At 38.6% G+C, this 24,063-nt stretch overlaps 1 protein-coding gene across 3 annotated transcripts in view; it reads right to left on the bottom strand.

The window, feature by feature from the left end:
• Positions 1–24,063, bottom strand: part of ADCY3 (adenylate cyclase 3) — a 113,658-nt gene that overhangs the window by 42,849 nt on the left and 46,746 nt on the right. For all 3 annotated transcript variants that reach the window (XM_051976371.1, XM_051976369.1, XM_051976370.1), the window contains exons 4-5: positions 2,335–2,465; positions 714–825 (exon numbers count right to left, since the gene is read on the bottom strand). In XM_051976371.1, the coding sequence (XP_051832331.1) occupies positions 714–825; positions 2,335–2,465 (243 nt within the window). The remainder of the gene's footprint in view (positions 1–713; positions 826–2,334; positions 2,466–24,063) is intronic.

The following is a 24,063-nucleotide window of genomic DNA, read 5'->3' as shown; positions in this document are numbered from 1 at the left end:
TCACTTTCCCCTCCTGAGTCATCTGGGTCCAGTGGCCAGATACAGATCAGGACGACTGGAGATGGCTTTGGATGCAGGAGGAGACCTTGGTCTTTTTAGGTTAAGGTCTTCAGCAGGTCTCAGTTTGACTGAGGTGACACCCATCCAGTGATTAAGGCTATGTAGCAATTGAGACAAGAATTTCCTTTTTCACCTAATCCAAAAATAAAAATCTAAAAAAGTGGCAAAAGACAGTCCCTGACCTTACTAAGAGCTTACAAACTAATGAGGAAGACAACATGCAAACAAATGTATATAAAGCAAGCACACTCAGTGTCTGTCTGTCTGTCTCTCTCTCTCTCTTCCTCCCTCCTTCTCTCCCTCCCCCCCTCTCTCCCCCTCTCCTTCTTCCTCTCCCTCCCTCTCTTTCTCTTCCTTCTCTCTTTCTCTCATTCTCTGAACACACACACACACACACACACACACACACACACAAAATTAAAAGAGAGAAAGCAATGGAATTAAGGGGCTAGAGAAGGTTTGCTGTAGAGATGGGATTTTACTTAAGACTTAAAGGAAGCCTGGAAGATTTTTGCCTTTCACCTTGTCCAGGGAAAAGAGAGCTAGTAAAGCATAGGACAGATGAAAGAAAATAGGGATGGCTATCTAGACAAAGGCCAGCTCCAGACCCATAGGGACACTGCTAGAAAGAGAAGAGGACATGGTATACTTACAGCTGCAAGCTTGTCAAAGCGGGCAAAGAGTTCATTGAGCAGCTTCACCAACTCCTGGGCACTACAGGCTGAAGATAGCTGAGTGAAACCCACGATGTCAGCAAACAGAATGCTGTAGAAAAAAGAGGAAAAAATTAGCCTCTAGAAGTCACCTACTAAACAAAGTGGAACTCTGCCAATGGGCAGGCTTGCTTTAGTGTTATAAAGGGCTTGTCTTTATTTAAAGCTCTATCAAATATAAGTTTCTTGAGAACTGGGCTGCTCTGTTTCTCTCTTTGTATTCCCAGAACCTACCACAGTACTTGGCGCATAGTAGGCACATAGTAAGTTGATTGATTTTCCACAGGCAAATTCAGGATGATGATGCTGTCAATATCCTAGGATTTATCTAGAGGTGGCTAAGTGGTTTGGGAAACTTGGAGTGAGGAAGACTTAAGCTTCCTTCAAATACTCAATTACTTAGCTGTCTGACTGTGGGCAAATCATTTAAATCCTTTCAGACTGTTTCCTCAACTGGAAAATGGAGATTATTATAGTGCCTACCTCAAAGAATTCTTGAGAATCAAAAGAAATAATGAATGTTATATGTTCATCTTGTAAACTTTAAAGATATCTAAAAGCTAGTCATAATTAGCTGTTACTATCCACAAACAGATCTTTCCCTCTCCCTCTGAATTTTGACTCTAATAATTGAAGAAAAAATATGAAACACAAGAAAGGAATTATGTAGGAGGTTATCCCATCCCATCTCAATAATAAATGAATCCATCTCCCAAGGCGGCTAGAAAGTGACAAATTCAATTAAGTATCCAAAACTTATATAATTATGTTATGCTTATATCTTCTAGGGCTTTATAGTTTACTATATGTTTACTGTATAGTTTACTATATATACGTATGTATAGTTTACTATATATGCTATATATATATATTTACTATATATAAACTATATGTAAATATATAGTTTACTATATATGCCTTGTGAAGTAAACAAGACAAAGACAATTATTTCTATTTTATGAATGAGGAAGAAATCGAAAAGCTAATAATTTGCCCATGGTCACACAGCCTGTAAGGGAGAGAAAAGAGGAAATTGAACTCATTCTCTAATACCTATTTCAAGGGCTCCTTCAATCTTTCCCTTTACCTCTTAGTCTAGTGACAAAAGTTGACATTTTCATATGGCTTTGATATTTCCTAAGGGCATTACTCATGTTATTTCATGTGGTCCTCAGTGTATTCCTGTAAGTTAGGTATTACTGACCCCATTTTACAAATAAGGAAAATGAGATTCATTGAGGCACAGTCACTCAGCTAGGAAGAGCCAGTGGGTATAATCCAACCCAGATCTCTGCTGAATCCGAGCTCAGCATTCCTTCCATGATAAATGCCATGATGGCAGCACTTAAAAGTATAAGAAGGAGTGGGACATCGTTTCAAAGTAGGAGTCAAGTCCCTGGGGGAAATCCTTTTACATGCTAGCCCCCACACCCCTCAGCAGGGCTCAGATCTCCATTCCCCTTCAGCACTCTTCTGTGGTCATGGCCTTGTCACCGTAGGGCAGTCTAGCAGGGAGTTTATCTTCCAGCCACTCTAGGTCAGGGACTGGGGTTAGGAATACCTGACATTCTCATGGCGGTACATGTACATAGTATTGAACTGCTGCTGGTCTTTCTGGCTCTCATCTTTCTTCATGTCCTTTAACATCTCATCAGCGACATGCTTGGGTAAGATGGAAAGCATAAGGTTTTCCTGTAAGAAGAAAAAAAAGGGGGGACGGGCATTAACAGAGAAAATAGGCTTGGACTCTGAACTTTCCAATGGGAACTTTTCTTTTACTATTATGGCATCTGTTATCTCAATTTATTTTCTGTGTATTATCTCAATGACAGATTCAAGAATCACTGTAATGGAGGACTGTCTAAAAACAGTCCTTATCAATCAACCAATATGTGTTTTAAACTATAAGTGCTGTCCTTAGTGCTGGAAGCACAGGGCCAAAAACAAGAGAATTTCTGTCCTCCAGAAATTTACATTCAATTGGGAAAAACAGTACAACTATATATACATACATATATAGATAGATAGATATAGATATAGATATATAGATAGATAGATACGTACATATATACATATATATAATATTACAACATAATAAGTATAAGATACTTTACAGGATGAAGAAAAGCAATAACAGCTGAGGGGTTTAGGGGAAAGCCTCATAAAAAGGTGGTACTTGGGCTGAGTCTAGAAGGAAGCTAGGAAATATGAAATCCAGAGGTAAGGTGGGAACATATTTTAAGCATGGGATATATCCTCTGCAAAGACACAGAACAAAGAGATGGGCCGCCATGTAGATGAAACAGTAGCCAGGCAAGTTTGACATGAATGTAGGGTGCATAAAGAAGAATGATGTTTTAAATTCCTAGAAGTAACAGAAAGCCTCTGAAGGGATTTTTGTGGTTGACATGGTTAGACTCAGGCTTTATTTTGGCAATTGTATAGAAAATGGAGTGGGGAGGAGAGAAATGGGAGGAAACAAACCGTTTAAAAAGTTCTGGCAAAATCCCAGGTAAGAGATGATAAAAGCTACAACTGTTGTGGTTGTGGTATGAATGGAAAGAAGATATCAGATGGGGAAACAAAGTTAATAAGACTTGGAAGGGAACTGATTAGATGGAGGAGAGGGGTGGTGAATGAAACTGAAGATTTGAAGTTGACTCGTAGAGCATGAATCTGAAATGCTAGAAGAATGGTAGCACTTCAAAAGATATAGGATAGCTAGGAAAGATAATTAATTTTGATTTAGAAATGAGTTTCTGGAACTTCCCTGGAACATCCAAGATACGAGACTCTCAGAAAAGAAACTAGGGCTAGTTATATGGATTTTGAGTCATCTACACAGAGATAGCTGAACCCATGATGATGAAGTCATCAAGAGAAAGTACAGAGTGAATTCAATCAATTTTATCATTTCTCTCTGCCCCCAGTCCTAATATTAATGTGATGAGATTCTAAAGGAAGGAGACTTCACTGATTAGCTGAGCTCAGGAGAATGGACTCTTGTCAGAGGAGCTACTCCCCTTTACTGATTTGATGAAAAGGTTCAACAATGGTTCTCTTTCCTATTTGTTCCCCCTTGGACTTCCAACTCAGAGTACATCAAGAAGTAAGATAATTTCTCCTTTTCTCAGCAGTACATTCCCATATCCCCAACTCTGGCAGAAAATGGTGACTGGCAGAAGAATTCAGTAAGCACCCTATAGACTGTGCTTGCCTAAGGAAACCTGATAGATAAGTTTCTGGCCCTCTACTTCCTGGCTGTTTTATCTTTCTATTTCTTTTTCTGAGAATGGGTCAGATATGAACAATTTTGAGAAAGGATATTAAAAGCCTTATGGATTATCTCATGAATAAATCTAAAATTGAGGATTTTTTTCTCTCTCCCTCCCTCCTTTCTTCCTTCCTTCTCTCTCTGTCTCTTCCTGACTCAGGCTCAATGCTCTATCCATTATGTCACCGAAGTGCTTACTGAATTAATTAAATATAATTGTTCTTATTTTACATATAAAGAAAATGAGACAGAAGTGAAGCAACCTACCAAGGTCACACAACTCAAAAGTAGCATAGTTAGGTTTAGGATGAAGGTCTTTTGATTCATGGTCTTTCTATTTTAATGGCAGAGAATCTTTTTTTTTTCTAATTTTCAACATAAGCAATGGCAAATTTCAGCTTGTATAACTCAGTATGGTTGTTACTATTCATCTTTCATTTCCATAGCAATGTACTTCATGGCCTTGAAGACTCTGATGAACTTCATTAAAGCTGTGGAATGGGAGATCAAAATAAGCCCAGTGCATCCTGCCCTGAATGCACCTGAGGAGCTATGGAGGTAGCAACGGTATCTCCTGGGCCGATGTCTCCAGAGGGCTCATCGACGTAGGCAAGCCACATCTGAAACCCTGGTGCCCCACCACCTTCTTTCTCTGTGTGTGTATGTTTAAGGACACTGCCACTAGGCCCCCCTATACTATGATCTCAAAGGAAGAGGGAAATCTTCAACAGGAACTAGGTGACCCCAAGACTGTCCTAAAATCCATCTCATGGCAATTAAGAAGCAAATTCCCCCAAGTTACTGTGGTTATTGGCTTGGGAGGAATTTTAAGGGAACCCAGAGACCTGGAGCCTTAGCCAACTGCCAAGGGCAACCCTAGGAGGAGTCTCAGGGAGTCTTAAGAGGAAAAAGCAATCATCCAAATCACTCTGAGGTGAATGATTTAAGCTGAGAAAGGAGTCACAAGGGAGGGAAGCTTTGAATTTGGGGCTCCCTATCCATTGTGTCACTGAAAGTATGGGAGGAAGGGTCCCACTATTCTGAAGAAGACACCTAGGATCTTGATTATAAAGACAAAGGCCTGATCTTCCTATGGTTTCCAAATGTAAGCTTTCTGATCACTTTTTTATTTGTATCCCAGCACCTAGCTCAGAACCTGTAATAAAGTAACCAGTAAGCTAGTCAATAAGCATTTTTAAGCATTTCTTCTGTGCCAGGCATTGTGCTAAGTGTTGGGGGTACCAATAATAAAGTGAAACAGTCCCTTATTTGGGTGCTTAATAAATGTTTGTTGATTGTCTGATTTGATTCTAGAAATCTGATGCAATTTTATAAATTAACAAGAAAGGTGGTATGTTCTAGGCTCAGAAGAGCTGGTCATATCTACTAATTAATTTTTCAATTAAAGCATGAGTGCTCAGTAGCCAAAGGGAAGCAAAGATGACTAAGATGCAATCCCTGTCATCCAGGATCTTTGCATCCTTGAAACCTTGGGAACATCCTTGAAATTTGGGAACAAATAACTAACAAGAAAGGCAGGAGATGCTCAGTGTCAAATGATGGGTAGTGATAAGATAATTCTACTCCCAGAATCATATGTTCTCAAGAATCTATATTACATAGGGACTCCCTGATGATCCAGGCTAATCTATTCCTGGAAAGGAATCCCTACTACAAATTCTGTAATAAGTGGTCATCTAGCCTCTGCTGAAGGATATCTGCCGTTTGCAGCACTCATTCACCTTAAGACAATTCTAATTATTATGTTTTTTCCCTCAAGGACAGCCTGATGGATTTTGGCTGGGCTGTTCAGGTAAGATTTTTAAGGAAGAGTTGGAAATGAAGCTTGATGTGAAAGGATGTCTCCAGAGGGCTCATCAACGTAGGCAAGCCACATCTGAAACCCTGGTGCCCCACCACCTTCTTTCTCTGTGTGTGTGTGAGACACTGCCACTAGCCCCCCCATACTATGATCTCAAAGGAAGAGGGAAATCTTCAACAGGAACTAGGTGACCCCAAGACTGTCCTAAAATCCATCTCATGGCAACTAAGAAGCAAATTCCCCCAAGTTACTGTGGTTATTGGCTTGGGAGGAATTTTAAGGGAACCCAGAGACCTGGAGCCTTAGCCAACTGCCAAGAGCAACCCTAGGAGGAGTCTCAGGGAGTCTTAAGAGGAAAAAGCAATCATCCAAATCACTCTGAGGTGATTTGAATAGATGTAGAAGGATCATGACATCATAGATTCAGAGCTGGAAGGAACCTCTAAAGTGATCTATTTCTATGTGTCTATAAATAAATAAAGGGGTGTATGTGTGTGTATATATGTGTGTGTGTGTGTATGTACACAAACATATGTCCTATTCCTTAATAGATTGTAAATTCCTTAAGAACATTGATGTTATTTTATTTTATTTATTTAAATTTTGGCTACATTTTAAGTTCCAATTATCTTATTCCCTCCCTATCTCACACTAGAGATGGCCACCATTTAACATGGAGAGATGAATAGAGATTGATATAAAACCTTATTAAACATACTTATATTTATCAGTTCTCTCTCTGGATAGCAGATAGCATCTTTCTTCATAAGTTTTTTGTAGTTGATTTGTCTCTTTGCAATAGTCAGAATAACAGTCATTTATAGCTAATTCTCTAACAATATTGCTATATATACACAAATACATATGTATATGTGTACTTATATGCATATATATACATACACATACACATATACACAATATTCTCTTGGTTCTGCTAGAAACTTACTCTTTGAATCTTTTCACAGTGTGTAAAACACCATAGGTGCTTGATAAATGCTTGTTGATTTACTGAAGGGTCAAATCTTTATTTTACAGATAAGAAAACTGAGGACCAAAGAAGGAAGAGAGAAGAACCCCCATGCAAGCAGAATGATTGGTCAAATCGATCTTTTAGGAAGATTAATTTAACAGTGGAATGCAGATGGCCAGTTTCTTTCATACAATATTATGGTTCTCTCCTCTCCCACACTGTCCTCTGTTGCCACATCTGCATCTCCCACAGTCTAAGCATTCTAAGTATTCTAAGACTCTGCTTTATACATCCTTCCTAGGAATCTGATGCCATCTTTGAATTTCAAAGACAATCAAATCCAAAATAATTCCTGTAATGCTAAAGCTTAATTACAGCCCTTGTGGTGTCTGGAGTCATTCACAGAATGCTGGGGATGGAAGGGGCCTTAGAGATAAGTGGGAGCAATTGCTTTATTTTACAGATAAGAAAACTAAGAGCCGGAGACATGAAGTTACAAATCCAAAATAAGTGGCAGAATGAGGACTAAAATGTGGGCCTCATTACTCTTTAGTCAAGGGCTAATTCAATTTACCTTTCTCCATTAAATCACTGAAAGAGCAGTATGATACTGTGGATAAACTACTGGATTTGAAACAAGGAAGACATGAGTATACCTACCCCAACACTTAAATTAGTTGTGTAACTCTGCGTAACTCACTAAACCTCTCTGGGTCTCAGGCAACTATCTAAAACTTTGGCTGGGATCTATGGTTGTTGGAGAAAGTTCCTCTGTCAAGGATTTCCAAACACTAGCATTTCTATATATAAAAACGAGGGGCTGAGAATCAACAACTTCAGAAATCCTTTAAGCTCTACATCTATTGTCCTGTGATCCTAGTTATTGAATAACCAAAATAATAAACAAATCTCAACTGAAGTTCCACACTTCAAACTCTATGACAAAGATTCTAATAGTGAAAAGCTCTAGTTATCCCCTCCATCCTTTACAGTAGAAAGAGAGGAATTCAGTTTATCCCTAAAGTCTGAGAAGTGGGCACAGAAAAGAGCCCCAAAAAGCCAAGAAGCTACAATCTGTCCCAAGTTATATTTTTCCAGATTCTTCTAAATTGTTATTCAATGCTTGAGGGGCCCAAGCTTGGGGAGTTTCTAATACCTCAGACCTACTCTTAAACCATCATTAGATCATAGATTGGAACTGGAAGAGACCTTAAAGTTAACAGACTTACAGGTTTGGAGATTAAGAGATTATATGTAGGATTGTAAGATCTCATCTAGTTCTATCCTTTCATTTTACGTATGAAAAAACCAAAATGATCAATGACTTATTTAAGGTCACACAATCAGTAACTGGTAGAGTTAAGATTTCACCCAGGTCTTTTGGCTCCAAATCCAGAATTCTTCCTGCTATATAGCATTACCTCCTTTCATGTGAGTGAATCCCAAGGTTGGGCAAAGGATATTGAGAGGATTACTTAGCATTCCCCAAGCAATAACCCCAAACTATTCATTTGCTACTCAGCAAAAAAGATTCACCTAATATTTACTTGTTGCTAAGTTGCAACAGCAGAAAGATTGAGATGCTAAATCATTAGCTCAGAATTACTACCTTAGAACCTAATAGAAAAGAAAACTGGGAAGGGGAATAGAAAGAAGGTAAGGAAGTAATATCATGACAATGACTAGAAGAGATCAGTAACTGCCCAGATTCCATTATGAAAGAAAACTAAGAGGGGCAGCTAGTTGGCGCAGTGGATAGAGCACCAGCCCTGAAGTCACAAGGATCTGAGTTCGAATGTGACCTTAGACACTTACCACTTCCTGGCTGTGTGACCCTGGGCGAGTCACTTAACCCCAAATGCCTCAGCAAAAAGCAAAGCTAAACCAAAGAATAATGAAATAAAAATTAAGGTACTAATAGTACTGTGGGAAAAGAGGTCCAAGAGAATCAATATCCAGAGAAATGATAAATAGAAGTATGTATAGAATAATCTTACACATGCCCACCCCCCCACACACACATCCCCCCCATTTGTGTTTAATGGTTGTGTTCAACCATCCCTGGGTGAGGTGAGAAGAGAAGGAATCAAAAAGGGGGAAAAAGAAATTTCTATTATAATATTTAAAAGGAAGAGCAAGTTGTATATAACCAATTTGCAATTTCATGTGCAATCCATCTTCTTTATTTTTACTATGTCATGGACAAGCTTGTTTTATTGCACAAATTAAAAATAATATAATTTTTTAAAAGTCTGGTGCCAGAGGATCTGAGTTCAAGTGTTGATCCACCCACTTTGCCTCTTATATGATCTTGGGCAAGTCATTTAGCCATCCTGTATCTACATTTCCTCAAGTGTAAATGAGGATAGTGGACCAGAAAACTTCAAAGGATTTGTCCAGCTCTAAGTCTATCATTATAATATTATATGAAATACTGAAGAGCAGTGGGTAGTTTCAGTTTAGAGACACTAACTTAAACTTCTCATTTTACAGATGAAAAAAAGGCATTAAATGACTTGACCAAGTTCACACAGGTTACCAGTATCAGAACTGGGTTTTAAATCCAAATCTTCTGACTTCGAGTCTAGTCTTGGACTTGGATTATGAATCCTTCCTCACAAAAGTGAAGATCCCCCTCAAGAAGACAGAATTTTACCCTGGCCACAAATGAATAGAGTCTTATAATGAATGAGTCTAGTCATCAGGTTTTGAGCCAGAAACAATCTGAGTCTAGCCCCTTCATTTTCACAGATGAAGAAACTCAGACCCAGAGTGTGAACCAATTGAATTAAGGCTACACAGGCAGAAAGAAGTAGCCTGGATTTGAAGCCAGGTCCCCTGACTCCAGATCCAGAGTTCTTTACACTAGGTCATGCTGTCATACAGCATTGGCTGTACAGAGTAAGTTACCATGGCAACCTGTCTTATGGTAGACATAGCCAGCCCCTTCATCTTCACTTGGGAGAGCCATTAACCAACTGGATATTGACCTTCCCTTCATATGCATGAGATTATCAGAGGTAGAAAGAAACAGTAAAAAACCATAATGAAAATCAGTCAAAGCCCTTGGCTCATGGCCTCTGGGGAATTAAAGTCTGATAAGTAAAATGTTTCACACAAAGAAAATTTGTGCCCCACAGCACTGGGAATGAATCAGGCTAGTGATTATATAGGAACATGGAAAGGCCAGAAAGAATGCCATAGGCTGATACTTTTCTGTAGCACCGATGGATAGATTGTTTTCAAAACAGTAAAGGATCTTGCCAATCTCCAGATGAAGACTGTGAGCTTTCCATCCACAAAGAAACGTAGCAGGAGCCACATCTGAGGGATCATCCAGAAACCAATCAAATGTAAGCTCCTGAGAACTACCTGTTTCCCCCCTCTGTATCTCCAGCACTTAGCACAGAGACTGATGGAGAGAAGATGTAATCCTTGTCCTCATGGACTTCCAGCCTTGTAGAGGAGGATGCATAAAACACAATACTTAGTAATAAATAACAAACCAACTGGGTTGGACCCAGGAACCATCAGGCCTTCTCCTTCCCAAAGGAATCTCTCAGCTGATGCATTCCCTAGGGGTTCAGCATGCCTCAGAAATTCCAATTCCCCTCTACCCCTTAGCTCCTCATATCAGATGATGCCAATCGACAACCTAAATATATATATCAACACAAGAATATAGAAAATTAAAATTGTTCAAGAGCAAATGAAGGGGCCCCAGCAGGGAATGATTAGAAGACAGCATTAAACAAAGACAAAGAGGACCAGCTGTAACTGGAGAGGCCTGTGACTGGAAGAAAGAGGGGAGAATGGAAAATGATTGAAATGGAGCCTGTATTTAACTGACAGCTGTTCTGGAAGGAGGGAAAAAGAAGAAGACAGGAAACAACGCAGGAGGACAGCTGGGAAGGCTTGAGCCCCCACTTTGACTTAAGCTGTTTCAACATTATTTGTGGAAATAAGGGTGCAAATTTTGAGGTGAAGCAAAAATGTTCCTGCAAGTGAGCAAAGGGAAAAGGTGAGAAGAGCTGACTAAAGTGGGAGTCCTTGGTGGGTACTATAGATGAGTTGTTACTTGGGGGAAGGATAAGAGGGAATTAGTAGGAGGGAATTAAAGCCAATGCAGTCCACAGAGTTTATCCTCCAAAAATAGCAAAGTTCAGGGATTCTTCAAAAAAAAGGGAAAAAAAATTAAAAGAAGAAAACAATTCTGTTCTCTTTCTCAGTATCATAGAGTCACAGCTTTAGAACTAGATGATCTTACAAGGGACCAAGTTTTACCCTTCCACATTTTACAATAGGGATTGAAGCACTGAAGCACAGATAGCTGTCTTCCCCAGTCACACAATTAGTAAATGGTTAAGGTAGGACGTGAACTAAGGTCTTTCTGTTCTCAGTTCCTTATTCTTTCTTCTATTTGTTTTTCAGTGGTTTTAGTCACATCTGACTCTTTATGATCCCATGTGGGTTTTCTTGGAAGAGATGCTATAATAGTTTGACATTTCCTTCTCTAACCCATTTTATATATAACAAAATTGAGGCAAACAGGATGTGATGACTTGCCCAAGTTCACACAAGTAGGAAGTATCAGAAGCCATATTTGAACTCAGGAAGACGAGTCCTCAGGCTCAAAGCTCTATTCCCTTGTCTTTTATGCCATGCTATAGTTCAGGCACAGAAACTCGAGTGATTTTTTCATTTGAATTTGAATTGCTTTAGAAGGAAAAAAGCCTTCACCCATATTTACACAAAGTCAATAATTTCATTTTGGAACAATTTTCAGCCTGCTGTATATCATCTAAAAAGTTTTTCTTCACAAGTGTGAATTACCACTAAAAATCTTTTAGACTAAGATAAAATTTAATTCATGTTATTGGAACAGTTTTAACTCAGTTGAAAATAATTTGGCTTCATACTAGCTAACTTTTGAGTAAAGCAGAAAAATATCTAAGAACCTTGAAATAGGAGCCTCCGATTGCACATGCCTGCTAGGTTCAGACAGTCTGCACAAGCCTGTGAATAAATGTGTGACAATCACAAGAACAGTATTCATAATCACCTTCTTAGGTTTATCCTGGGTATTATTCTACTAGGAAGTCTAAAGTACATTAGGACAATTATAGAATAAGGAAATGACAGTGTTTTCTTAGAAAACAATCAAAAGTAAATTGGAGGGTAATTAGGTAGCAAAATGGATACAGCACCAGTCTGACATCAGGAAGATCTGAATTCAAATCCAACCTAAAATACTTACTAGCTGTGTGACCCTAGGCAAGTAACTTTGCCCAATTGGCCACAAACAGGGTTGTGACTTGCCCAGGGTTACACAGCTAGTATATCCAGCTAGTATAGCCGAGGACTTGAACCTAGTTCTTCCTGACTCCAATTGGTCCAATTGCCCCAGTTGGGACTGCCACCCCACCCCAAAAAGGCAAATTGGAAATTTACAATCTACAGAATAGATTTGAGGAGAGGGATCATACTCTTTCTGGAATACAGGAATGGAACCATCTAATCTTTGAGGGAAGCAATATGGAAAATGCAACAAATATAAGATCAGAGAATCTAATTTCAAATCCTATTTTTGACATTTAATATCTTTTGTAACCCTTGGACAAGTAACAATTTTTTAGGGTCCAGGTATAATCATCTAAAAAATCAGGGCTTTGGACTAAATGGACTCTGAGATCCCTTCCATTTTTAAATCTAAGATCCTATAAGGACTCCATTAACAAATTGCAGTTATCTTCCCTCTCACCTTCCAATGAGTGTCTCTTTTTTTCTCTAGGAGTCTTTGGGCTAAGAAATGTCAAGATGATTCCTTTTTTTTCAAGTCAGTACAAATAGCTTTGAGGGGTCCTTTCTACATTATCTGACAATACAAACTTTCTTCTCCTGAACACTTCCCTTGGTTCCTATGAGACACATTCTGGTTCAAATCCTAGCCTTTAAGATGGTGCTCTCCAAGGTTCTGATCTGAGATTTTATTTATCATCTCTTTGCACTCATTACTCCAAAGGCTTTAACAATCATCAATATATCCTGACTCCCAAGCTTCTCATCTGAGGTCTTACCTATTCTCTCTCTACATTTATCCAAAGGCTTTAACTTTCACTAATATGTCCTGACTTCCAAAATTTCTCTAGCATTCAAAGTCAAATGGCACATCTGCTTTTCTAGCCTTATCTCAACTAACCAAACTAGTTACTTATTATCCCCTTGTACATAGTACTTTCCTGCCTCCAAGTCTTTGCTCATACATATCTGCTCCCACCCTCAGCCATCTCTGTCTTTTGAAATTCTATATATCCTCCAAGGCCCAGCTCAAAAGTCTTTTCATCTACGAAAATTTCCCTGACACTTCATCCTATCATAAATGATCTTTTCTTCCTAGGTCCTCATATATAACACTTCATGTCTCTCTTATTTCCTTAACATATTCCATGTTTATTATGGCAATTATATAAGTATTTTAAAAGTTATTGAATATTTGTATACATACTATAAATATTTTCACATGCTGGATTGTAAGGTTGATAAAGGCAAGGATTTAATCTGTTAAGCTATAATTACTATGTTATCTGCATGGCCTAATATAGTGCTCTTCCCATAATAGCTGCTTCATGAATGGTCATTCAATGAAGTCTAAGATATTTTGATGCCTGAAGGTAGGGGGTTAGAGTGAATAAACCAGTAAGATATTTTTAAAAGCAAAGGATTCTGGGATAATATATTCTGGAGACACACACAAATAACAAGACTCAAAATCCTTTTTCTAGTGGACTACCATATTTCCATGAAATTGAAATTTAGTCTTCATTTTCTTTTTTGTAAAATGGGGGAAAATGGAATTAGATGGTCTTTAGGACCTTTTCAACTTGAAATCTACTAATTCTGGGATCCTTTGAATTCTTCACTATCCAGAAAAAAGATATACAATTTTTTCTTCATTTATTCTTTGATACTCTCAATTGTTTGAAACCTCTTTGTTAAACTCTCAATTTCTTGACTTTCCTATTCTCTTCACTATACTTTGAGAAAATCAAAATTGTCTCCTGGCTACCTCTCTTAACAATCCTGATGCTTGCAAGCCCTGCCCTTGTCCTTGCTTCCATCTTCTTTGCCTCCTGACCCCACTTTGAAGCAGTAATTCTGTATTATATCCCTGCTCCTCTCCCCATCTCACAGACTCAAACCTCTATCCTTGAAATCCTTTATCTCTTTCTATTTCTTCTTTACACTCTAACTTTAAGTATGCCAGAGTCTACCCTATCTTTCTTTTTAAAAAAGTCTTCCTTTAGCCCTACTCATTTGTTATTTTTTAGTCATTTCAATTATGTTTGATTCTTGGTGACCTCATTTGGGATTTTCTTAGCAAAGATGCTAGAGTGATTTGCCATTTCTTTCTCCAAGTCATTTGTAAATGAGGAAACTGAGGCAAACAGGGTTGTGACTTGCCCAGGGTTACACAGCCAGTATATCAGAGGACCTGAACCTAGTTCTTCCTGACTCCAAGCTCAGTTCTCTATCCTTTCTCACCTAGTTTGAACGTTGGATTTGGTTTAGGGAATGAGATTCTACACCAAAGCAGGTAGAAACTATATGACTTAGTAGATCATCATCATCATCATCATTATAATTAAAACAACAACAATAATATAGCACTCTCAGACTTGCAGAGTATTTTACAAATATTTTGTCATTTGGTCCTCATAACAATCCTGGGAGAAAGGTGCTATTTTTGTCCCCATTTTACAGATAAGAAAACTGAGACAGAGATTAAGTGACTTATCCAGGGTCACACAGGGTTCTCAGGCTGCAGCTGAACTCAGATCCTTTTGACTTCAGGTCCTAAGCTCTGTACTCAATGGATTACTTGAGGGAATTGTCAGGGGCATTCAAAGGGATAAATGATTTGTTAAAGGTCATATAGCTGGTAAACATTAAAGGAAGGGATTTGAACCCAACCCTTGCTGATTCCAAGCTACCATATGCTTTTGATGTGTCCCCTCATACTGTCCCTGGGTTAGTCTAGCTGTCAGGCTTTTGTCTTTCCACTCATTATCTTTATCTCCCCCCTACAATCTTAATTTCCACATATTTATCATTGCATTAAAACATTTCTTTTTGAAATTACCTATATTTCCAATGGTCTCTTTTCTGTTTTTATTTTCAGGGAGACAGTATAAAAAGGTGGAAAAAATGATCTGAGTTCAAATTCTACTTTTGATATCTGACCCTGGTCAAGTCACAGTCTTCTTGGAGCAAAATTTCATCACCTGCAAAAAGGAGGGTATTGGACTAAATGTTCTTGGAAGTCCCTTCCAGACCCATATTTATGATTCTACAGTCCCTCTTGGTATTACATTTAAATTCTTCCAATTTCTTCAAAATTTTTTCTTCCTTTCATTTGCAAGGCTCTTCCTTCTCTTATTTACTTTGTTTCTCTTCCACTTAGTATTTAGTGCATAACTCTCCAGGGGCCTCTTTAAATCCCCAAGATGATAAATCCAGATGACTTGGGACCAAACATATGGATTTCCAGGTCATTAGCTACTGGTATTCCTGCTCCACTCCATCCTCCATTAGAATGTAAGCTCCTAATGGCCAAGAAATCATTTTCACTTTTCTTTGTAATCCCAATTTAGTATAATGTCTGGTACATAGTAAGCACTTGATAAATGCTAACTGACTTAACAGATATTCTACTAACATTTTGTTGCTCTTGAGTAGTTTCAGTTATGTACAACTCTTCATGGTTTCATTTAGGGATTTTCTTGGCAAAGACATGGGAGGGGTTTGCTTCTTTAGCACATTTTATAGATGAGGAGACTGCCCAGTTGAATGACTTGCCCAGAGTCACACAGTTACTAAGTTTCTGAGGCTGGATTTGAACTTATGAACTTAAAAGATTTCCTGATTCCAAGCCTAGAGCTTTATCCACTGCACCATCTCACTGCTCTTTCTATTAACATAGGATCATAGATTTAGAGTTAGAAGGAATCTTAAAACTTCCAATCCCTTCTCTTTGCTGACAAGAAAACTGTGGCCCAGGGAGAAAAATTGATGTGTCTGAGGTCACACATCTAGTAAGGGTCAAAGGTAGGATGTAAGTCCTGGTCTTCTTGATTTGTGGTCCAGCCTACTACACACTACACTACACAGCCTCCTTAACCATCTTTGTCAGCTATTAAATCAGGTAGATGGACTAGATGACTGATTTTTAAGGTTCTGCCCTGCCCTGAGGCTCTATGGTTTTCTCTCTTTTGGCTCTGTAAAAGATGACAGGGTTTCTGTTCCCTTGATAGATATCAGAAAAAAGGTTATAGGCTGCCTACTTGGAGAGAGAAATCTCTGCCCCATCCTAGCTTCACAGGGTGTTGGGAAGTAGAATGACAGTATGTCTCCTTAGAATGCCTCCTATGACCAGTTACTTTAGCTGGAGTTAACGAAGATTATGTATACAATCCCCAGGTGAGAGAATTCCCATCTCTTCTCTGTGCTAGAGAGTACAGGATGTTCTCCAACCAATGTGCTCCACTCACTCTTGATAGTTGGTTGTGAGCTAATTAAGATCGAGCCAGTGATGCTTCATCAGCAAGAAGAAAGCCCAGTGAGCAGAGTTTCTTCAACACAGATGTGACCAAATGACTCTGGCCATGAAACACTTTTAAAAGATTGGTATAGACTTGGGATAGAAAATGCCACGTGAATCCAGATAGAGAACTATGGAGATTGTGTATGAACTGACCTTTTTGTTGTTGTTGTTTGCTTGTTTGCTTTTTCTTTCTCATGGTTTTTTCCCTTTTGGGCTGATTTTTCTTGTACAACATACAAATATGGAAATATGTTTAAAAGGATTGTACATATCTAACATATCAGATTTCTTGCTGTCTTGAGGGTGAAATGAAGAGAGGAAAAAATGTTACAAAAATGAATGCTGAAAATTATCTTTACATGTATTTGGAAAAATGAAATACTATTGAAAAAAATTTATTCGTGAAATCCATCAATAATGGCCTAAGAATCATGGATTTAGAACTGATAGGAACTTAAGAGACCCTTACACCCAATCCCATTCTTTTACAATTGAAAAATCTAAGACCTGGAGAGGTTAAGTAACTTGCCCATTGTCATACATAGTAACCAACAGAATCAGGATTGGAACCTAGGATTGGTCCTATGGCTACCAAACTGGACCTCTTTCTAATTAACCATGCTTCCTGCAGGAAGCCTATGAAAGTAAGACTGGATCTAAGAATTTTGAGGTAAAAAGGGAAAACTAATTCTATTTTCATTTAGTATCCCTACATGATTTCATACTAAATATTTTAGGAGATATTACTAACAGTAAATGTTTTCTAATAGAAGCCTCTCTACTCTGCATAGAATATCAGAGTTCCAAGGAATACAGGTTGGGAAATGCTGAGTCAGGGACCTGGTGAGGGTCAGTTATGCTGAAAGCCCATCTCTGCTGATCTTAAAGCAGTGATCCTTAACTTTTTTTTCTCATATCTCTCTCGGGCAGTCTGGTAAAGTCTATAGGTCTCTCCTCAGACTAGTTTTCATTACATAAAATAAGATACGTAATGTTATTTAAAAAATCATACTGAAATATCTGTTGAAATATACACACACACGTATACACACAAACATATATATTTAAAATTCACAACAAACAGGTTAAGAACTTCTATTCTAACTCAATGCTCAAAAAATCAAGTAGAGACCATACAGAGAAGGTCTGAATAGAAGATTATTCTCCAAAATTGGGTCAGGAAGAAAGATCTGTGACTCACCTCAGACAAAAATCTGGGGAAGTAGGAACCTGGAATCAAGGTCATTCAATGAGTCACACTCTAGTCCCAAGGGAACAAAGAAATATCCTGGGGCTGGGTCCAGGAAGAGATGATAATTACAGAGTATATTTATATAGTTTTACATATATTCTTTCATTTGTTCCTCATATCAACCCAGGAAAGGTAGGTACTTTTATCCCCATTTTATAAGCAAAAAACTGAGGCTTGGGGAATCTAAATGACTTATCCAGGACAGAGCCATAACTAGGGCAAAATGACCAGGGTTTTAACCCTGGGTTTGCACATGGGAGGAAAGGGAAAGCTTTCTTTCTAAGCCAAGTGGTATAACTAACCTCAGGGGTTCCATAAAACCAATCCACCCTTCCTGTCAGTATTTTATTCTTCCTTGCCTTCCTACTGTTTCCCCTCACATGGAATATTTGCTCCTCCAACTCTTCCTAAAGAGTGGTCATTGGCTATCAAGGGCATCACCATTGTTCCAGGCATCCAGGTTCACAAGCTCAGAATCATCTTTGATCCCTCACTTTCCCTCATTTCTGTATCAAATAGTTTGCCAAGTGTTATGATCTTCACAATATTTCTCACCTCTGCCCCCTCTCCATTCTCATTGCTTTCACTTGACCCTGCTATTCCTCCAGCTATCTGTCCTTATAACTGTTGTCATTACCTTGCTTTTAACCCTAGTCAAATTTTTTTTGTTCAGAAACAAACAACAAGTTTTAAGTCAGATACTTACACTAATTACTGGGGGTAAAAAAAATACAAGGGAAAAAGAAGACAATCCCTGTCCTCGAGGAGCTCAAATTCTAATAAAAGACAACACATAAAAGGGAGCTTTTTTAGGGGAAAGGGGAATATGGTGGCAAAGGAGAGTCAGAAATGCAGCTTGGAGAAGACGGAAAACATAGCTCGTCTGAGTCTGTCCCCAAAATGAGGCCCTGGGAGGACTCACAGGTGGATGGAGTGGAGGGACGTTCCACAGTAAGACAGCTGAGTCATGGAGTCAAAACCCAGGAATGCCAGAGTTGCTAGAGCTCCGTCTTCCTCAGTCATAAGATTATAGCTTTAGAACAAAAAAGGTCAACCAGTCCAATATCCTTACTTTACTGATAAAAAGTCTGTCCAGAGTGTTACGACTTGCCCTCAGTCCAGCTCACCACCAGAGAGCCAGAATTTGAATTCTAGTCTTTTAACTTCAAATCCAGGACCTTCTTCTTCACTGTACCAGACTGCCTTCCTACACTTTGTACTGTCACCTCACAGGTTTGTAGTGAGAATCAAATGAGATAATCTATATAAAGTACTTTGTAAAACAAAGAACGGTATATAAAGATAAGCAGAACTTCCATTTCTAGATGTCTTTCAGACCTATTATCCAGCCTAGGTACAATCTCATCCATCAACTTTTCCCCAAGAAGGGGAAAGAAAGCTTTCCCTTCCCTCCCATTGTTGCTGTGCCTATTTCATTAAGCTATCATTCAGCATCTGGCTGGCCAGCAAAAGTATAACTACCTTGCTAAGAGTTATTAGCAAAGTGAATAATACTGTAAATTCCTTGAAGGTAGGAGACAAGTCCTTTTAGATTGACTGCTATGCTGTTTAGTATTTTGTTATGCAAACAAAAATACTTAATAAATTCTTTATAGAAGTTTGGTATCTTTTTCTAGTTTGTGAACAATTTATTTAATATTAGAATTAATATTAGAATTAACTGATCTTTTAGTATTCACAAGTAAATCCATATTGTCCTGAGGGTTTTTCCTTAGTGAATTCATTAATAGCTTCTTTGCTTTTTTTTTTTTTCTTCTATTGGTTCAGGCTCTCTACTTATTAGTCTATTTATCTAGATATTTAAATATTTTTTATATATAGCCATTTCATCCAACTTGTCAATACTTTTAGCACGTAATTGAGCAAAATAATTTCTGCTAATTCCCTTTTTATCATCTTTGATTGTTGGAGATTTTTTATTTTCATTTTTTGGTATTAATAATTTGGTTTTTATCTTTTTTAAAATCAGGCCAGCTGTTTATTCTATTAAAAAAATAACTCCTAGTTTTATTTATTGATTCAGTGTTGGCTTTTTACTTTCAATTTTGTAAAGCTCCTCTTTAATTTTTAGAATTTCTTCTTTAACATTTAATTAGGGTTTTCTGATTTGTTACTTTTCTAGGTTTTTTTCCCTTAGTCACATGTCCAGTTATTTGATCTGTTCTTTCTGTTGTTGATGAAAGCATTTTTTAACAACTTCTAAATAGTGATGGTTTGCCTCATGGGACTCTTGTCTTTAGAGGTGCCACGAGGTCTAGGGAATGAGGTGGTGCTATAGCTACAGAGGAACTGAAGTTCTGAAATTTTTCATTTATAATAACAACAACCACAATCACTCCTGTATGGCGCACTTTAGAGCTGTAAAGCACTTTGTATATGTTCATGGAATTTAGCATAGCTCTTGTTCCCATTTTCACTAATGAGAAGAAGAAAGAACTGAGTAGTGATGTAATTTGTATAAGGTAATAGGGTCAATAAATCCTAGAGCTACAGTTAGGTAGATCAGCTGACTGACAGTCCAGTGCCCTGGGTACCACACCACCCTACCTTTCTTTGGTGAATCAAATATCAAGTAATCAATAAATATTTATCAAGCACCAAGCCAGGCACTGAAGACACAAAAAGAAAACCCGAAACAGCTCTTGCCCACAGGGAGTTTCATTCTATCTACATATATAAGTAAATATACATTATAAACAAAGTTATTACGGGGACACTAACAGGTAGAAAAATCAGGTAAGGTAGGAAGGCCATGCTGGGCATGCAGGAAGGGATACACAGACTGTACAATGGTACCGAGGGGGAGATGAAATCCTGTATATGCAGGACATCAAATAGGTCATTTTTAAAAGTGGGTCAGTTTTGCTGGCCCACAGAGTACATGAAGGGGCAAAATATGTCATCAGCCTGGAAAGACAGGTTAGAAAGGTTTCATATGTTTTCTGTTCTTAGTGTAAGAAAATATTTTTATTTGGCAATATTTTTCAGGTTAATAGTAAGAAAAAGGAAATTCTTTTCAGAAGGATGGGTAACCTGTAGCCAGATTATGAAAGGTCTAAAAGCCAAACAGAGGAATCTCTGTTTTATTCTAGAGAAAATAGGGAGTCACTAGAGTTTACTGAGCAGGAGCATGGCACAGTCAGTCTTGGACTTCACAAATAATCAGGAGACTGTTGTAATAGTCCCGGAAAGAAATGATGGAGCCTGAGCTAAGGTAGTGGTCATGGAAGTGGAGAGAAGGGGATTAGTGAGAGAGAAGTTACAGAGCAGAATCAATCAGAAATGGTAACTGACTGAAAATGGTGGGGATGGAGAGGATGGTGAAATGAAGATTTGGGGATAGAAGCCACAAACTGGGTCACCGGAAGGATCATGGTGCCCTCAATAGGATCCCAGTTTAGGAGATGTACTGGTGGGGAATCCTCTTATGTTTTATATGGTTCCTATTGCACAGAAACTTTTGTTCATGATTGGACCAATGATAGAGTCGAGCTGGGGTCTTTTGTGAATATTAGAGCCATTGTTGAGGCTCTAACAGCTTTTTCACAGGGGAATAACTTAGACAAGCTAAGCATTATTTCAAAAAGAGAATATGGCAACTGCTGAACAGCGTCAGACTCATTCATATCCCTACCCAAAAGGATTCTGTCTTGCTTCCTCGTTTTTCCAAGCCCAATCTGCCCGTCTCTGTCTCTGTCTCGGTTTCTCTGTCTCTCTCTGTCTCTCTTCTCACTGTTTTACACCAATGAAGTAGAAACTTAGTTTGCCATCTCATTTAACTCATTTATTTAATCCCAGATGGACTGTGTCACTGTAATTAACTCCTCAGTGCATCATCAGAGCACTAGATGTAACAACTAGCAGTCCCAGGGCTCCAGGGCTGTGCTCTCTATCCCTGACCCCTTTCTTCCATCAATAACTAAGAAGTGGATAAGAGACTGAAGTCAGTCAAGTCTGGTAGGAGAAGACCCATAAAGAATGTTTTGGCAAAGACAAGATGCCCTACATAAGAGACCTGCTACCTGGGGCCATAGCTTAGTGAAGCATAAAAGTGTGTAAGTTCTTTGAGATAAGGGCTCAGTGACAGGAGTCAGGAAGATCTGAGTTCAAATGTGGTCTCACATTTGAGTTTACTATCTGTGTGACCCTGGACAAGTCACTTAACTCTACAGGAGAAGGAAATGGCCAACCACTCCAGTATCTTTGCCAAGAAAATCCCATGGACTGTATGGTTCATGGGGTCATGAAGAGTTAGATGTGACTGAATAACAACAAAGTTCTTTGAGAGGAAGGACGATCTTTTCCCCTTTGTCTTCATATTCACTCAGTGCCCAGCACACAGAAAGAGCTTAATAAATGCTTATCAATTGATGTATTGATAAGATCAAAAGAGATTATGTATGTAAATATCTATGTAAAATTCAAAGCTCCAAATATTAACTTGTTGTATAAAAATTTTTATTCTTTTGATGGAGTTCAGATAGAAATGGTTCTTAGACAAGTTGCCACCAATTTGCAGTAGTATCGAACTCTATATGACCCCATTTGGGTTTTTCTTGGCAAAGATACTCAAGTGGTTTGCTAATTCCTTCTTCTCCAGCTCATTTTACAAATGAGGAAACTGAGGTAAATGGGATTAAGTGACTTGCCCAGGGTCACACAGCTAATAAGTTTCCAAGGCTGGATTTGAACTCAGGTCCTCCAGACTCCAGGCCCAGCATTCTACCTACTGTACCATCTAGCTGCCCCCAACAGATTATTATCCAAGTAAATAAAATAACAATTTTTGTAGTCATATAAATGTATTATCATTGTCATTATCATCATTATCATCACCACTATTGAAACATGAAATCTTTGAGCTAAAAAAGACCTTAAGTCATCTAATCCAACCTTTTAATTTTATAAATGAGGAAATAAGTCACTTATTGAAGGTCACACACAATCTCATCTCTGATTAAGTCTGTTTTCAGGAGGTCACAAAGATTTGAGGTAGATTTTTAAGGCATCCAATCAGATACTGGCTCCAAATGGACAATCCAAATATATCTCAATCATTTCCTCTTCCTGTTAGAGACAACTTGCCTTGGTTATTACTGCTAGCAAGTCACAGTGTCTTGAGTCTTGCTGATTGTGTGTATGAGTGTGTATCCACATGACTGAAGCAACTGATCATGGATTGCTAGGCTTGCAAGAGACTTCAAAATGGAATTTACTCCATTCCCCTCCTTTCAGGGATCTGCACATTCCATTCATTCACCAGGGTTCAAATCCCAGGTCAGAAATGTGATCAAAGACAAATCATTTCGCTTTTCAGATGAATTTTATCCCTATCTGTAAAATGGGAATGATACTTCTTTCCCCACTCCACTTCTAGATCCTTGGGGGAAAGCACTATATAAACGTGAATCATTCTTGTAAGAGTTCAATTGGGTGGATTTGGAATTGCTTGCATGACCAGATCCAAACAATACCCATTAATAGCTGGCAATCACCTTGGTGACTCTAATGGAGTGCCTCAAGGATCAGAATCTGAATTTCAGGGTTGTAATGGAGCTCAGTGGCCAGTTAGTTTATTGTATCCCCAAAAAATTCCTTCTCTAGCAAACTTGAAGAAATCATCCATCCCTTAGATAAAAACCTTCCAGTGAAGATCATGGAGCTCTAGAAAGAGCACTATACTTGGAATGAGCTTGGGGTCATGGGACTGAGTTCAAATGTTGGCTTTGCTCTGCCACTGACTTTCTATCTGTGGATTCTTTGTAGGCCCCCTTCTCTCTGACCCTGTCACCGTCTCTCATCACCACATATCTGATTACTGCCATAGCTTGCTGGCAGATCTGCCTGCCTTTTGAGTCATTCTCCACGCCAGTCTATTACCTCCTACTCATCTGTAAAAAGGATCTTCTAGAAGGCTTCTCCTTTTAAGAAACCCTAGTGCTCCTTATTGTCTCAAGAATCAAACATAAACCCTTTGGTTTTCAAAGCTTTTCATGATATGACTCCTTTATACCTTTCCATCTTCTTACATCTTACACCCGGTCCTTGCACCTGTGGTCCAGGGGCCTCCTTTGGGTTCTTTGAACATGTGCCTCCTTCTCCTGACTCCAAGAGTTTTTACTGGCTTTCCCTGAAAACTCCTCCTCATTTCTGCCTCCAGGCTTCTCTGCCTTCAGTCTTACCTTTTGCAAAGCCCTTCCCAATCACCCTTAAACTTAAAGCCTTTCCTTTGAGATTCTCTCTCATTGACTCTCTCTACAAGACAACTAGGTGGCAGAGTGGATAGAGTACCAGTTTGGTCAGGTCTTCCTGACCTGAGTTCCAATCCTGCCTCAGATACTTACTAACTG

The sequence above is a fragment of the Antechinus flavipes genome, chromosome 2 (genome assembly GCF_016432865.1).
Source record: "Antechinus flavipes isolate AdamAnt ecotype Samford, QLD, Australia chromosome 2, AdamAnt_v2, whole genome shotgun sequence".
Classification (NCBI taxonomy): Eukaryota; Metazoa; Chordata; class Mammalia; order Dasyuromorphia; family Dasyuridae; genus Antechinus; species Antechinus flavipes.
Note: the sequence above shows the minus strand (reverse complement) of the source record. Positions and strands in the feature narration are given on the sequence as shown.